The following is a 15,318-nucleotide window of genomic DNA, read 5'->3' on the forward strand; positions in this document are numbered from 1 at the left end:
ATATATTTTAAATTTACAAAATGAGACAGCAAAATGTGAAAACAGATGTGAGGGCTGAATACCTTTTCAAGGCACTGTATGTGATGTACATAGAACATAAAAATCTATAGCACATTACAGACTCCTCGACCCACAATGTTGTGCCGTCCAAGTAACCTGCTCTAGAAGCTGCCTAGAATTACCCTATTGCATAGCCCTCTATTTTTCTAAGTTTCGTGTACCTATCTAAGGGTCTCTTAAAAGACACTACTGTATACGCCTTTACCACCATTACTAAAAGTGCATCCACGCACCCACCACTCTCTGTGTGAAAAACATACCTCTGATATCACCCCGTACCTACTTCCGAGCACCTTAAAACTATGCCTCTTCATGTTAGCCATTTCAGCCCTGGGGGAAAAGCCTCTGGCTAGCCACATAATCAATGCCTCTCATCATCTTATACACCTCTGTCAGTTCACCTCTCATCCTCCATCGCTCCAAGGAGAAAAGGCCGAGTTCACTAAACCTATTCTCATAAGGCATGCTCTCCAATCCAGGCAACATCCTTGTAAATCTCCTCTGCACACTCTCTATAGTATCATTGCAAATATTGGATATGACAGTTCTACATAATTTTGCTGAATATTTCCCCTCCCAAATTAATTTATTTCTTTTGAAAAATTTGTAATGCCATCTGTGTTAAAATACAGAAATCAATTTTTTTAAAAACACTAACAAGCTGCTTTATTATATTTCCACAAACTCACCATACAAGAAGAAAACAACATTATAACTAGTCCATTAAGACGTGAAATTACGAGCTACATATTCACAAGATAGCAGTTAAAAACTAGAACTCTCCTAGGGTGAATTAAGTTGATCTTTGATTTCACGTACTCCCTTTAAACTCACTGGGCACACATTTCTCACACTCCCTTTAAAAACATCGTGGTGCCATATATTGCACTCCTTTTAAACTCAGAGCCCCATTTTACACACTACACTGAAACAAGAGCGCCATTGTAGCAAAGAGTTTACTAAAATGCTACTATAGTTTAGGGAGTCAGGGTTCAGAGTTCAATTTCGGTGCTGTCTTAACAAGATAAGAGTCCGTGGTATTACAGGAATGATACGAGCATGGATAGAGTATTGACTGATTGGCAGGAGGCAACAATGGGAAGAAAGGGAGTCTTTTCTGATTGGCTGCCAGTGACTAGTGGTGTCCTGCGGGGGTCAGTGTTCAGACCGTTTCCTCTGATATTATATGCCAATGATTTGGATAATGGAATTGATAGTTTTGTGGTCAAGTTTGCAGATGATACAAAGACAGGTGGAGGGCCAGGTAGTACTGAGGAAACAGGGAGGGTGCAGGGGGACTTATAGACAGATTAGGAGAATGGGCAAAGAAGTAGCAGACAGAAAACAATAATAGGGAGCATATGGTCATGCACTTTGGTAGAAGGAACAAAAGTGTAGACTATTTTCTAAATGGGCAGAATATTCAAAAGTCCGAGGTGCAAAGGAATTTTGAACTCCTCATGCAGGATTCCCGAAAGGTTACCTTGAAGTTTGAATCAGTGGTGAGGAAGGTTAGCATTAATTTCAAGAGGACTAGAATATAAAAGCAAGGATGTAATTCTGAGGCTTTATAAGGCACTGGTGAGGCCTCACTTATGAATATTGTGAGCAGTTTTTGGAGAGGGTTCAGAAGAAGTTTACGAGAATGATTCCAGGATTGAAAGGGTTATGGTATGAAGAGCATTTGGTGTCTCTGGGCCTGTACTCACTGGAATTCAGAAGAATGAGAAGGGATCTCATTGAAACCTATCAAATGTTCAGAGGCCTAGATAAAGTGGATGTGGAGAGGATGTTTCCTGTAGTAGGGGAGTCAAGGACAGAGGGCACAGCCTTAGAATAGAGGGACATCCATTTAGAATGGAGATCCTTTAGCCAGAGGGTGCTGAACTGTGGAATTCGTGTGGAGGCCATGTCATTGGGTGTATTTAAGGTGGAGTTTGATAGGATCTTGATTAGTCAGGGCGTGATAGGTTATGGGGAGAAGGCAGGAGAATAGGGGTTAAGAGGGAAAATGGATCGGCTATAATGAAATGGAGGAGCAGACTTCATGGGCCAAATGGCCTAATTCTGCTCCAATATTTTATAGTCTTCTTTTAGATACATCATATGTTTGAAGTATACTCAGAATGCCGAAGAGAACATTATTGGGAGATAAAAATCAATGTCAGAAAGGTCTTGCTAATTAGTTCTTACATTGACCACACATGGCGATAATGAACGACTTTCAATGTTTGGCTTTTATTGGAGGAATAAAGCAAGATAATTGGAGACTTACAGCATTTTCATTGTAGCAGTATGTGACTTTGGCTTGAATGTCTCCAACGCTTAGTGCTGGAGCAATCTTACTGGAGGCAAACCTTAGGCGAGATCTGGAAAAAAATAAAGCCAGCGTACTTCAGTGGGAAGCAAAGCATCAATATGTGTGGCCTGTACGTTCCCTTTCCAACATGTGTCGACAGCAGCCTTCAGTTCTAAGGACTGCCTGGTGTTCACCCTGATATTGAGTTGGACTTTAAGAGAAAACTCACATTTAACCAGGATGTAAAAACCACTGGCACAAAAGACTACAGAAAGTGGAACATGGAGCAAGGCACAAAGTGCTGAAGGAACTCAGTATGGCAGGCAGCTCCATGTCAACATTTCAGGTTGATACCCCACCCAGATGAAGAATCCTGACCCAAAGAATCATCAATCCATTTCCCTCCGTAGACAATTCAAAACTAATAATAATTTTACAGAGCACTAAGATTGGAACATGCGCACAAAATCAATACAGAAGTTACTAACACAGAATGGTAGCATAGCAGTTAGTGCAAACGCATTTAAGTGATCATCAACCAGGTTCGATCCCCACCGCTGACTGGAAAGAGTTTGTATGTTCTCCCTGTGACTGCTAACTCCAGCCACCACCATCATGAGAACTAGCCTCCCTAACAACGAGGACATCTTCAAAAGTCAATGCATCAAAAAGGCATGCACCATGAAGGATTCCAATTACCCAGGACATGCCCTCTTCTCATTGTTACCATCAAGGAGGAGATGTGGGAGCGTGAAAACCCACACTTAGCACTTTAGGAACAGCTTCTTCCCTCATCATCTGATCTCTGAATGGACAATAAACCAACCCATAAACACTACCTCACTATTTTTGCACTACTTATTTAATTATATATATTTCTTACTGTAATTTATAGATTATGTATTGCACTGTATTTCTACCACAATACAACAAACTTCTCAACAGATGTCAGTGATATTAAATTTGTTTCTGGTTTCCCCTGGGTGCTCCAGTTTCCTCCCACATTCCAAAGACATACATTCAGGATTAGTGAGTTGTGGACATGCTATGTTGGTGCCACAAACATGACGACACTTGCAGGCCGCCCCCAGCACAATCCTTGGTTGCAAAATGATGCATTTGACTGTATGTTTTGATGTACATGTGACAAATAAAGCTAATCTTTATCCCGATCTTTAGAAATTGAGATGTCAAAAACATAATTTTATACTTTCAAACATACATGAAAAAAATTATAAGCTACAATTTCTTAAACACAAAGGATTCTGCAGATACTAGAAATCCAAATTAACACACATAAAATGCTGGAAGAAGTCAGCAGGTCAGGCAGCATCTGTGGAGAGGAATAAAGAGTTGATGTTTCAGGTTGAGACCCTTCCCAGGCCTGGAAAGAAACGGGGTAGAAGCCAGAATAAGGTGGGGGTAAGGGAAGGAGTACAAACTGGGAGTTGATAGATGAAGCCAAGTAAAGGGGAAGGTAGGTGGGTGGGGGAGGAGGGGGTGAAGTGAAAAGCCGGCAGTCATAAACACAAGAGATTCTGCAGATGCTGAAAATCCAGAGTAACACACACACAAAAAAGCCAGAGGAACTCGGGCAGCATCTATGGAGAAGAATAAAGAGTCAATGTTTTGGGCTATGACCCTTCTTCAGAACAGGAAAGAAAAGGAAAAGCACCAGGATAAAAAGGTGGGAGAGGGGAAGAAGGACTAGCGAGGAGATGGTAGGTGAAGCAAGGTGGGTATAGGGCTGGAGAAGAAGGAATCTTGTAGGAGAGAAGAGTGGACCATAGGAGAAAGGGAAGGAGGGGCACCGGGGGGGGGGGGGGGGGGAGGGAGTGAAAGACAGCTGAGCAGAGGCAAGAGGCCAGAGTAGGGAAAAGAAGAAGAGGGAAGGAGAAGGGATTTTTCTTTAAACCGGAAGGAGAAATCAATGTTCATGCCATAAGATTGGAGGCTACCCGAAGAGAATATGAGCTGTTGCTGCATCGACCTGAGAGTGGCCTCACCATGGCAATAGAGGAGGCCATAGACAAACATGTTGGATTCGGAATAGGGAATGGAATTAAAATGGCTGGCCACCAGGAAACCCTCATGTTGCAGATAGAGCTGAGGTGTTTGACAAAGCAGTCCTACAATCTACTTCGGGTCTCATGATTCAGAGGAGGCCACACCAGGAATGCCAGGTAGAATAGATGATCCCAAAAGATTCACCGGTGGAGTGTTGCCTCACTTGGAAGGACTGTTTGGGGCCCTGCACGGTGGTGAGGGTAAGGTGAATGGGCAGGTATAGTACTTGCGCTTATTGCAGGGAGCAGGGACAAACGGATAAGGGAATCACAGAGAAAGTGATTGATCCTTAGAGTTGTGAAGTGTCAAATGGAAATTCAGTTGTACCTCATGTTCTAAAGTAGAACTGTTTTCTGTTTTGTCTCTTGAGCAGTCATAAACATAGTGTTCTGACTCAGAGCGGTACGGCTTTGGCTCATTTGGGCTTCGGCAAGGTAAGTGGATTTCATTTTTTTCCTTGAACTTTTTGAGGAATAGAGAGCATGTCTGTAGGGTTAGTACTTTGCTCTGGGTGTCGAATGTGGGAATCCTGGGAACCTTCCAGTCTTCCAGATGGCCACATCTGCGCCAGGTGCACCGAGATGCAGCTCCTGAGAGACCGTGTTAGGGATCTGGAGCTGCAGCTTGGTGGCCTATAGCTTATTAGGGAAAGTGAACAGGAGATAGATAGGAGCTACAGGGAGTTAGTCACTCCGAGACTGCAGGAGTTAGACAAGTGGGTGACTGTCAGGGAAGGGAAGAGCTCAGATAGTAGAGAGCACCCCTGTGGCCATACCCCTCAGTATCGTTATCTCACTTTGGATGCGGTTGGGGGGGGGAGGGGGGTGACCTGACAGGGGATGACCACGGCGATCTGGTCTCTAGCACTGAGCCTGGTTCCGTGGTGCAGAAGGGAGAGAAGAAGATGAGGAATGCGGTAGTCATAGGGGATTCCATAGTGAGAGGAACAGACAGGAGGTTCTGTCAGCCTGGTAGAGATTCCCACATGGTGTATTGCCTCCCAGGTGCCAGGGTATGGAATGTCTCGGATCGGGTGTAGAATATTCTGAAGGTAGGGGGTGAACAGCCAGAGGTCTTGGTACGCGTTGGTACCAATGACATAGATAGAAAAAGGGAGGAGGTCCTGAAGAAAGAATTCAGGAAGTTAGATAGGAAGCTGAAAAGCAGGACCTCCAGGGTAGTAATCTCAGGATTGCCCTCTGTGCCATGTGCTAACAAGCGTAAGAATAGCATGATCAGGCATGTGTGGCTGAGAGACTGGTGTAGGGGGCAGGGCTACGTGTTCCTGGATCATTGGAGCCTCTTCTGGGGGAGGTACGACCTGTACAAAAAGAACAGGTTACAACTGAATCCAAAGGCGTCCAATATCCTAGCAGGCACATTTAATAGAGCTGTCAGGGAGGGTTTAAACTAATTTGGTAGGGGGATAGGAACTGGAGTGACAGGGCTGAAGAAGGGGAAAACAGAAATAAATCAAAGATAGCATGCAACAGAGATGATAGAAAGGACAGGCAGGAGATAGGGAATAATCACAGCCAGTGGAATGATTTACGGGGCAATAGAGGCATGGTGCAGTTAAAACAGAAAGTAACAAAAAGTGATATATTCCAATGCATGCAGCTTATGGTGGACGATCTTGAAAGTCAGCAACAGATTGGCTTGTACGACCTTGTGCCCATTTCTGAAACTTGGCTAAAGTATGGCTGCCGTTGGGAGCTGAACGTCCAAGAATATATGGTGTATCGGAAAGATAGGTTAGTAGGCAGAGGAGGTGGTGTGGCTCTGTGTGTAAGAAATAACATTAAATCATTAGAATGGGATGACAAGATGGGAAGGTGTAGGGTCTCTATGATGTGTTGAATTAAGAAATGGCGAGGGTAAAAGGACCCGAATGGGAGTTGTATACAGACCTCCAAAGAGCAGCCGGGATGTGGATTACAAATTACAGCTTGCGATAGAAAAGATGTGTCAGAAGGGCAATGTCATGATCATCGTTGGGGATTTTAACATGAAAGTGGATTGGGAAAACCAGGCCAGTACTGGACCTCAAGAGAGAGAATTTGTAGAACACCTTAGGGATGGCTTTTTAGAACAGCTTGTTGTTGAGCCCACTAGGGGATCGGCTGTGCTGGACTGGGTGTTGTGCAATGATCCGGAGGTAATAAGAGAGCTTAAGGTTAAGGAACTCTTAGGGAACAGTGATCACAATTATGATCGAGTTCACACTGAAATCTGAGAAGGAGAAACTAAATTCCAGTGTGTCTGTATTTCAGTGGAATAAAGGAAATAAATTACAATGGCATGAGAGGGGAAAAGGCCAAAGTTGACTGGAAAGGGACATGAGCAGGAATGACAGCAGAGCAGCAATGGCTGGAGTTTCTGTGAAAAATGAGAGAAGTGCAAAATATTCCAAATAAGAAGAAATTTTCGAATGGAAGAAGGATACTACCGTGGCTGACAAGTGACAAGCCAAAGTAAAAGCAAAAGAGAGGTCATACAAGGAAGCCAAAGCCAGTGGGAAGATAAAGGGTTGGGAAGCTTTTAAAAACTTGCAGAAGGAAACTAAGATCATTAGGAAGGAAAAGATGAATTATGAAAGGAAGCTAGCAACTAATATCAAAGAAGATACTAAAAGCTTTTTTAAGTATATAAAGGGTAAAAGAGAGTTGAGGGTAGATATAGGCCCAATAGAAAATGACGCTGGAAATATTGTAATGAGAGACGCAGAAATAGCAGAGGAACTGAATATGTATTTTGCACAAGTCTTCACAGTGGAAGACGTGTGCAGTATCCCAGACATTCAAGAGTGTCAGGGAAGTGAAGTATGTGCAGTAAAAATTACAACTGAGAAGGTGCTCAGGAAGCTAAATGGTCTGAGGGTGGATAAACCTCCTGGACCTGGAGAGATTGCAGAGGCATGAACGATGATCTTTTAAGAATCGATAGATTCTGGCATTGTACTGGATGACTAGAAAATTGCAAATGCTACTCCGCTATTTAAGAAGACCTGTTAGCCTGACATCAGTGGTTGGGAAATTGTTGGAATCGATTGTTAGGGATGAGATTACAGAGTACCCGGAGGCACATGACAAGATAGGCCAAAGCCAGCATACAAGTGTTTGTAGTTTCCTGAAAGGAAAATCCTGCCTGACTAACCTACTGCAATTTTTTGAGGAAATTACAAGCAGGGTAGACAAAGGAGATGCAGTGGATGCTGTGTATTTGGATTTTCAGAAGGCCTTTGACAAGGTGTCCCACATGAGGCTGCTTAGCAAGATAAGAGCCCATGGAATTACAGGGAAGTTACTAGCATGGGTGGAGCATTGGCTAATCGGCAGAAAACAGAGAGTGGGAATAAAGGGCCCTATTCTGCTTGGCTGCCAGTTACCAGTGATGTTCCACAGGGGTTGGTGTTGGGACCGCTGCTTTTTACAATGTATGTCAAAGATTTGGACCATGGGATTAATGGATTTGTGGCTACATTTCCCGATGATACACAAAGATAAGTGGATGAGCAGGTAGTGTTGAGGAAACAGACAGACTTTGATAGTTTAAGTGAATGGGCAAAGAAGTGGCAAATGAAATACAATGTTGGAAAGTGCATGGCCATGCACTTTGGTGGAAGAAATAAACAGGAAGACTATTATTTAGATGGGGAGAGAATTCAAAATGCAGAGATGCAAAGGGACTTGGGAGTCCTAGCGCAGGATACCCTGAAGGTTAACCTCCAGGGTGAGTCAGTGGTGAAGAAGGTAAATGCAATGTTGGCATTCATTTCTAGATGTATAGAATATAAGAGCAGGGATATGATGTTGAGGCTCTATAAGGCACTCGTAAGACCACACTTGGAGTATTGTGTGCAGTTTTGGGTTCCTTATTTTAGAAAGGATATACTGACATTGGAGAGGGTTCTGTGAAGATTCACGAGAATGATTCCAGAAATGAAACGGTTACCGTATGAGGAACGTCCGGCAGCTCTTGCGCTGTATTCCCTGGAGTTCTGGAGAAAGAGGGGGGGATCTCATAGAAACATTCCAATTGTTACAAGGCCTGAACAGATTAGATATGGCAAAGTTATTTCCCATGACAGGGGGGGAGTCTCGGACAAGAAGGCACGACTTCAGTTTTGAAGGACGTCCATTTAGAAGAGATGCGGAGAAATTACTTTAGTCAGAGGGTGGTAAATCTGTGGAATCTGTTGCCACGAGTGGCTGTGGAGGCCAAGTTATTGAGTGCATTTAAGGCAGAGATAGATAGGTTCTTGATTAGCCAGGGCATCAAAGGGTATGGGGAGAAGGCAGGGGAGTGGAAATGACTGGAAGAATTGGATCAGCCCATGATTCAAAGGGCCAAATGGCCTACTTCTGCTCCTATATCTTATGGTCTTTAGGAACAATAAGAAATAAAAACTCAGTGACAACCAGGTTTAGTTTCCTGGCTTTGTGGCAGAAATACACTGCATTACATAATTTTTCAAAACTATTATTTATATATATAAAAATATATTTTATTTTACTGAAAAACAGCGAGGTAGCATTCACGGGATCATTGTTCATTCAGAAATCTGATGGCAGAGGGAAAGAAACTGTTCCTGAATCATTGAATGTGTGTCATCAGGCTCCTGTACCTCCACCACCACCTCCTCCTCCTCCCTGATAGCAGTAATGAGAAGAGGGTACTTCATCTTTATGTAATAAAAGATTTCAAAGACTAAAAAGCCTTTATTGTGTTTTACAGGTACCTACTTGATAGCTTTCTTTCCATCTCCTTGAGTCTTTCCATCTACATCACATTCTCCCAGTTCCTCCGTCGGACTTTGGGGTTCTATTCGAGGGAATGCGGTCTTCAATGTATCTACAATTGCACCAACAACAATCTGTAGGAAAAGCAGCTCACGTTAGTATGTTGAGTCAGTATGGGTGGAAGTCAGGAACAGGAAGGGAGCAGTTACTCTATTGGGAGTATTCTACAGGCCCCCTGGTAGCTGCAGAGATACCGAGGAGCAGACTGGGAGGCAGATTTTGGAAAGGTGCAAAAATAACAAGGTTGTTATCATGGGTGACTTTAACTTCCCTAATATTGATTGGCACCTGATTAGTTCCAATGGTTTAGACAGGGCAGAGTTTGTTAAGTATGTCCAGGATGGATTCCTGTCACAGTATGTTGACAGGCCGACTAGGGGTAATGCCATATTAGATCTAGTATTTGGTAACGAACCGAGTCAGGTCACAGATCTCTCAGTGGGTGAGCATCTGGGGGACAGTGACCACCACTCCCTGGCCTTTAGCATTATCATGGAAAAGGATAGAATCAGAGAGGACAGGAACATTTTTAATTGGGGAAGGGCAAATTATGAGGCTATAAGGCTAGAACTTGCGGGTGTGAATTGGGATGATGTTCTTGCAGGGAAGTGTACTATGGACATGTAGTCGATGTTTAGGGATCACTTGCACAATGTTAGGGATAAATTTGTCCCGGTGAGGAAGATAAAGAGTGTTAGGATGAAGGAACCATGGGTGACAAGTGAGGTGGAAAGTCTAATCGGTGGAAGAAGACAGCATACATGAGGTTCAAGAAGCAAAGATCAGATGGGTCTATTGAGGAATATAGGGTAGCAAGAAAGGAGCTTAAGAGGGGGCTGAGGAGAGCAAGAAGGGGGCATGAGAAAGCCTTGGTGAGTAAGGTAAAGGAAAACCCCAAGGCATTCTTCAATTACGTGAAGAACAAAAGGATGACAGGAGCGAAGGTAGGACCGATTAGAGATAAAGGTGGGAAGATGTGCCTGGAGGCTGTGGAAGTGAGCAAGGTCCTCAATGAATACTTCTCTTCGCTATTCACCAATGAGAGGGAACTTGATGACGGTGAGGACAATATGAGTGAGGTTGATGTTCTGGAGCATGTTGATACTAAGGGAGAGGAGGTGTTGGAATTGTTAAAATACATTAGGATGGATAAGTCCCCGGGGCCTGACGGAATATTCCCCAGGCTGCTCCATGAGGCAAGGGAAGAGATTGCTGAGCCTCTAGCTAGGATCTTTATGTCCTCGTTGTCCACGGGAATGGTACCGGAGGATTGGAGGGAGGCGAATGTTGTTCCCTTGTTCAAAAAAGGTAGTAGGGATAGTCCGGATAATTATAGACCAGTGAGCCTTACGTCTGTGGTGGGAAAGCTGCTGGAAAAGATTCTTAGAGATAGGATCTATGGGCATTTAGAGAATCATGGTCTGATCAGGGACAGTCAGCATGGCTTTGTGAAGGGCGCATCGTGTCTAACAAGCCTGATAGAGTTCTTTGAGGAGGTGACCAGGCGTATAGATGAGGGTAGTGCACTGGGTGTGACCAACATGGATTTTAGTAAGACATTGACAAGGTTCCACACGGTAGGCTTATTCAGAAAGTCAGAAGGCATGGGATCCAGGGAAGTTTGGCCAGGTAGATTCAGAATTGGCTTGCCTGCAGAAGGCAGAGGGTCATGGTGGAGGGAGTACATTCGGATTGGAGGGTTGTGACTAGTGGTGTCCCACAAGGATCGGGTCTGGGATCTCTACTTTTTGTGATTTTTATCTATGACCTGGATGTGGGGGTAGAAGGGTGGGTTGGCAAGTTTGCAGACGACATAAAGGTTGGTGGTGTTGTAGATAGTGTAGAGGATTGTCAAAGATTGCAGAGAGACATTGACAGGATGCAGAAGTGGGCTGAGAAGTGGCAGATGGAGTTCAACCCAGAGAAGTGTGAGGTGGTACACTTTGGAAGGACAAACTCCAAGGCAGAGTACAAAGTAAATGGCAGGATACTTGGTAGCGTGGAGGGGCAGCTGGTGTGTGGAATGCACTGCCTGAGTCAGCGGTGGAGGCAGTGAAATTTAAGAGACTACTGGACAGGTATATAGAGGAATTTAAGGTGGGGGGTTATATAGGAGGCCGGGTTTAAGGGTCGGCACAACATTGTGGGCCGAAGGGCCTGTACTGTGCTGTACTATTCTATGTGCACTATGTGTACTAGGTGCATCAGTGCCCACGGCATGGGTGAGTTGCATGTATGTGAAGGTACCATTGACTCTGAAAATCAATGGCACATCATGAAGAGGAGAATCAAACAACGGAGACCACGGACTGTTGAGCAGCTGAAGTCTTATATCAAGCAAGAATGGACAAAATTTCCAATTGCAAATCTACTACAATTAGTATCCTCAGTTCCAAAACGATTAAAAAGTATTATTAAAAGGTGATGTAACACAATGGTAAACATGCCTCTGTCCCAACTTTTGTTGAGTGTGTTGCAACCATCAAATTCTAAATTTGTGTATGTTTACAAAATACAATTAAGTTGGTCAGTAAAACTATTGAAATTCTTTTCTTTGTACTTTTGTCAGTTAAATAAAGGTTCACGTGAATTAACATATCACAGATTTTTGTTTTTATTGCATTTTGGAAAATATCCCAACTTTTCTGGAAATGGGGTTTGTAGATGAACGTCCCTTTAGAACAGAGATGAGGAAAAATTACTTTAGCCAGTGGGCACATTGGCACAGACAGTTGCGCAGGCCAAGTCATTGGGTATATTTAAGGTTGATAGGCTCTTGATTAATCAAGGTGTGACAGTTTACAGAAATGAGGTAGGAGAATGGGGTCGAGAAGGTTAATAAATCAGCCATGATGGAATGGCAGAGCAGACTCGACAGCCTAATGGCCTAATTCTGCTCCTAGGTACTATTGTCTCAAGTGATAGATAAGTACAGCACAAAAATAATAATAATAATAAATAAGCAATAGATATTGAGAACATGAGATGAAGAGTTCTTGAAAGTGAGTCAATAGATTGTGGAATCAGTTCAGTGTTGGGTTGAGTGAAGTTATTCCCTCTGGTTCAAGAGCCTGATGGTTGAGGGGTAATAACTGTTCCTGAATCTAATTCCTGAGCCTCCTGTACATTCATCCTGATGGCAGCAGCAAAAAAAGAGCATGATCTGGATGGTGGAGATCCTGATGATAGAAAAGCATAGCCTGGGGTCCTTGATGATGGAAGAGCATAGCCTGGATTATGAGATTAGCTCACCGGCCCCAGTGCCTGTTTCTTTGTGTTTCCATTGCCACGTTTACTTGGTAGTCTTGCGGGACTGATCAAGTGGGATGCTTAGCTGCAGAAGACTACTCACGAGATGCAGTCACACTCAAGCCACAACTACACCTCAGCCTGCAAATCCTGATGTTCCATCTATGAAAATCCCTGATGGCCCTTTGACAGACTGTCAATGGCCTTTGTACAGTTCTTACTTATCAGAGAATAAGTGTTCAATGCCTTGTAACAGCATGAAAAGACAGCTGACAGGAGGGAATAGACCCCAATGGGACAGTCATGGGCTAGCTACCCATAGCGACCGTCCTCAATGCTGCTTCAGCATGTTGGAGGCACCCTTTAATGGCTAAGAAAAGGCAGCAAAGGAAGATACCCGTAAAGCTTGCAAGACTGTGGGCACAAATTGGCCGAATGACTGATAACATGGCTACAGACCTAGGAGTGGAATCTACCATGAATAAAGAGAGTACTGCACAAGAGATCACCAAAACACCAGCAGCAGTAGTGGGACACAAGTGTTAGGTGTGCATCTGTGGGTAGGAGAAGGTTGAATATCCATCAAGGGAGGAAACGGTTCTTGAAGGAGCAGGGCCAGGGGCCTCACTTTGACCAGTACTTCTTGTGAAGTCAATCAACTATGCTGAGTGAAGTGCAGCGACTGGACACAAACCAAAGTTCGCAGAGCATCAGCATCCTTGTCACTGAGGAGGTTAGCACAGAAATCCGAGCTGAGGGACCCACCCAACCACCAACATGTCCTGAGGAGAGAAAGATCAGAGGGCACAGACCACTCGCTAAGTTGCCCAAAACTGCAGATAAAAAAAAGTGGGAAACGATCAACAATGACTTAATGAAAATTTTGCAGCAATTAAAAGGAACAACAGAAAAGAAGTTGGATGCAATGGGAGACATCAGCTACTGCTACAGGAAAGAGCAGTTTGGAGTCAACGCAAGAAAGAGCTGAAAGGCAACATCACCGCCAATAAAGTCCAGCAGGCAGAAGGAGATCGAGCAACTGGTTCGAGAAAGGAGACAGCTCATGAAACAGTGGAAGAAAGCCCAAGATAGTAAGAGGAAGGCCTCAGCCAATCTAGAGCCGACTGACAAAGTTGTGAAGAGCTGAGAATCTAAGGAAGCTGTGCAGAAAGAAAGAACAAAGAAGAACACAGTTCCACAAACACAAACAAGAGACAATCTGCAGATGCTGGAAATCCAAGCAACACACACAAAATGCTGCAGGAACTCAGCAGGCCAGGCAGCATCTACGGAGAAGAGTACAGTCGAGGTTTTGGGCAGCCCCTACAGCAGGACCTACGTCAGTATGCCTGCAACTTACCAATTCTTATTGACCCATACATTTTTGGAATGTGGGAGGAGACCAGAGCACCCAGAGGAAACTTACACAGTCACAGGGAGAACGTACAAGCTCCTTGCAGACCCAAGCAGGAATCAAACTCCAATTGTTGGTGCTACAAAGTGTTACGCTACCTACTGCACTACCTAAACTAAAACTGAAATAAAGTAAGGAAAACCAGGTAACCAATCGAGGTCTGCAATGACATTCACATGAGGCTGTTATACATGTCTGCCATCCTCACTGTAAATCTGGCAGGACTATCTGCAGCTCAGTTCTGGTCATCAGTGCTCCATCCCTGATGCACAAGGGGATCCACAGGCAGGGCAGCATTTGACTTCCAACACGCTTGTTATTTCCCTATGACATATAAGGCCATTTGGTCCATCAAACCTATGCTAGCTCACACTGCAATCCCATTCCCCTCACTTATTTCCCTGTAAGCTAGTTTCTCACATCCCACCCTCCATTCATAATACACAGGAACAGAATTAAGCCATTCAGCCTATCGAGTCTCATCCACCATTCCATCATGGCTGATTTATTATCCCTCTCAACCCCATTCTCCTGCCTTCTTCCCATAAACGTTGCTGCCCCTACTAATCAACAACCTATCAACCTCCGCTTTAAATATATCCAATGACTTGGCCTCTCAGAAGTCTGTGGCAATGAGTTCCACAGGTTCAGCCACATATATTTGGGCTAACTATAAAGCAGTATAACTCTGGGATGTGCGGAAAAAAATGGGGCACGGGGTGAAACTACGCATCCATAGGGACAGAATACAAAAATCACTAGAGAACACCAGATGAAACCTGGGTCACTGAAGCTGTGCTACAGCGCTACTCTTGATCTTGCTTCTGACTATGACTTCTGTGTGCTGGTAGCAAAGTTCTAACCTCCTCAACAGTGAACGCAGCAGAAAAAAAACAAGTGCATTTCGACCCTTAACTCCCATTTTTTAGCTAAAGGAATATGTATAGCTGTCACTAGGTAATATCAGCTTTGAATATGAGCAGCAAGAGGGCGCGCTCTTCCACGGGGCCAAGCAAAGGAGCTACTGTCTACTTCAAATGTATTTTTTTTATGATTACAAGACTCTGCTGGACATCACCAACGTAAAGAACTGCTGGTCTACTTCATTAGCGAGTTGCTCATTGGTGAATAAACTGAAGGAGCTGGACTTGGTGCAGACCATGTTGCTGCCTGTGACAGAGAGGCGTCGGAGTCGGTGCACAAAAGTGGCGAGCAGTGTCACAGCTAATGATTGTCTTAGTCACTTTTCTTGTGATCGCAAGACCCTGCTGGACACTGGTAAGGTGGAATGCTGCAAGGCCAGTTCACTGGTTTATTGGCACACAGCAGGGGAACTGAGTGGCCTTGGTCATGAGGACTAAGCCTCAAGCTGTGGTGCTGCCTGTTTGCTGTCATCCAGGACAGAGGCAGAGTCGGTGCCATGATGC

At 44.2% G+C, this 15,318-nt stretch overlaps 1 protein-coding gene across 9 annotated transcripts in view; it reads right to left on the bottom strand.

The window, feature by feature from the left end:
• snx19b (sorting nexin 19b) overlaps positions 1-15,318 on the bottom strand; it is a 190,568-nt gene that overhangs the window by 160,814 nt on the left and 14,436 nt on the right. For all 9 annotated transcript variants that reach the window (XM_072238546.1, XM_072238547.1, XM_072238548.1 and 6 more), the window contains exons 5-6: positions 9,172-9,302; positions 2,336-2,429 (exon numbers count right to left, since the gene is read on the bottom strand). In XM_072238546.1, coding sequence (XP_072094647.1) covers positions 2,336-2,429; positions 9,172-9,302 — 225 coding nt within the window. The remainder of the gene's footprint in view (positions 1-2,335; positions 2,430-9,171; positions 9,303-15,318) is intronic.

Source organism: Mobula birostris, chromosome 20 (assembly GCF_030028105.1).
Source record: "Mobula birostris isolate sMobBir1 chromosome 20, sMobBir1.hap1, whole genome shotgun sequence".
Lineage (NCBI taxonomy): Eukaryota > Metazoa > Chordata > Chondrichthyes > Myliobatiformes > Myliobatidae > Mobula > Mobula birostris.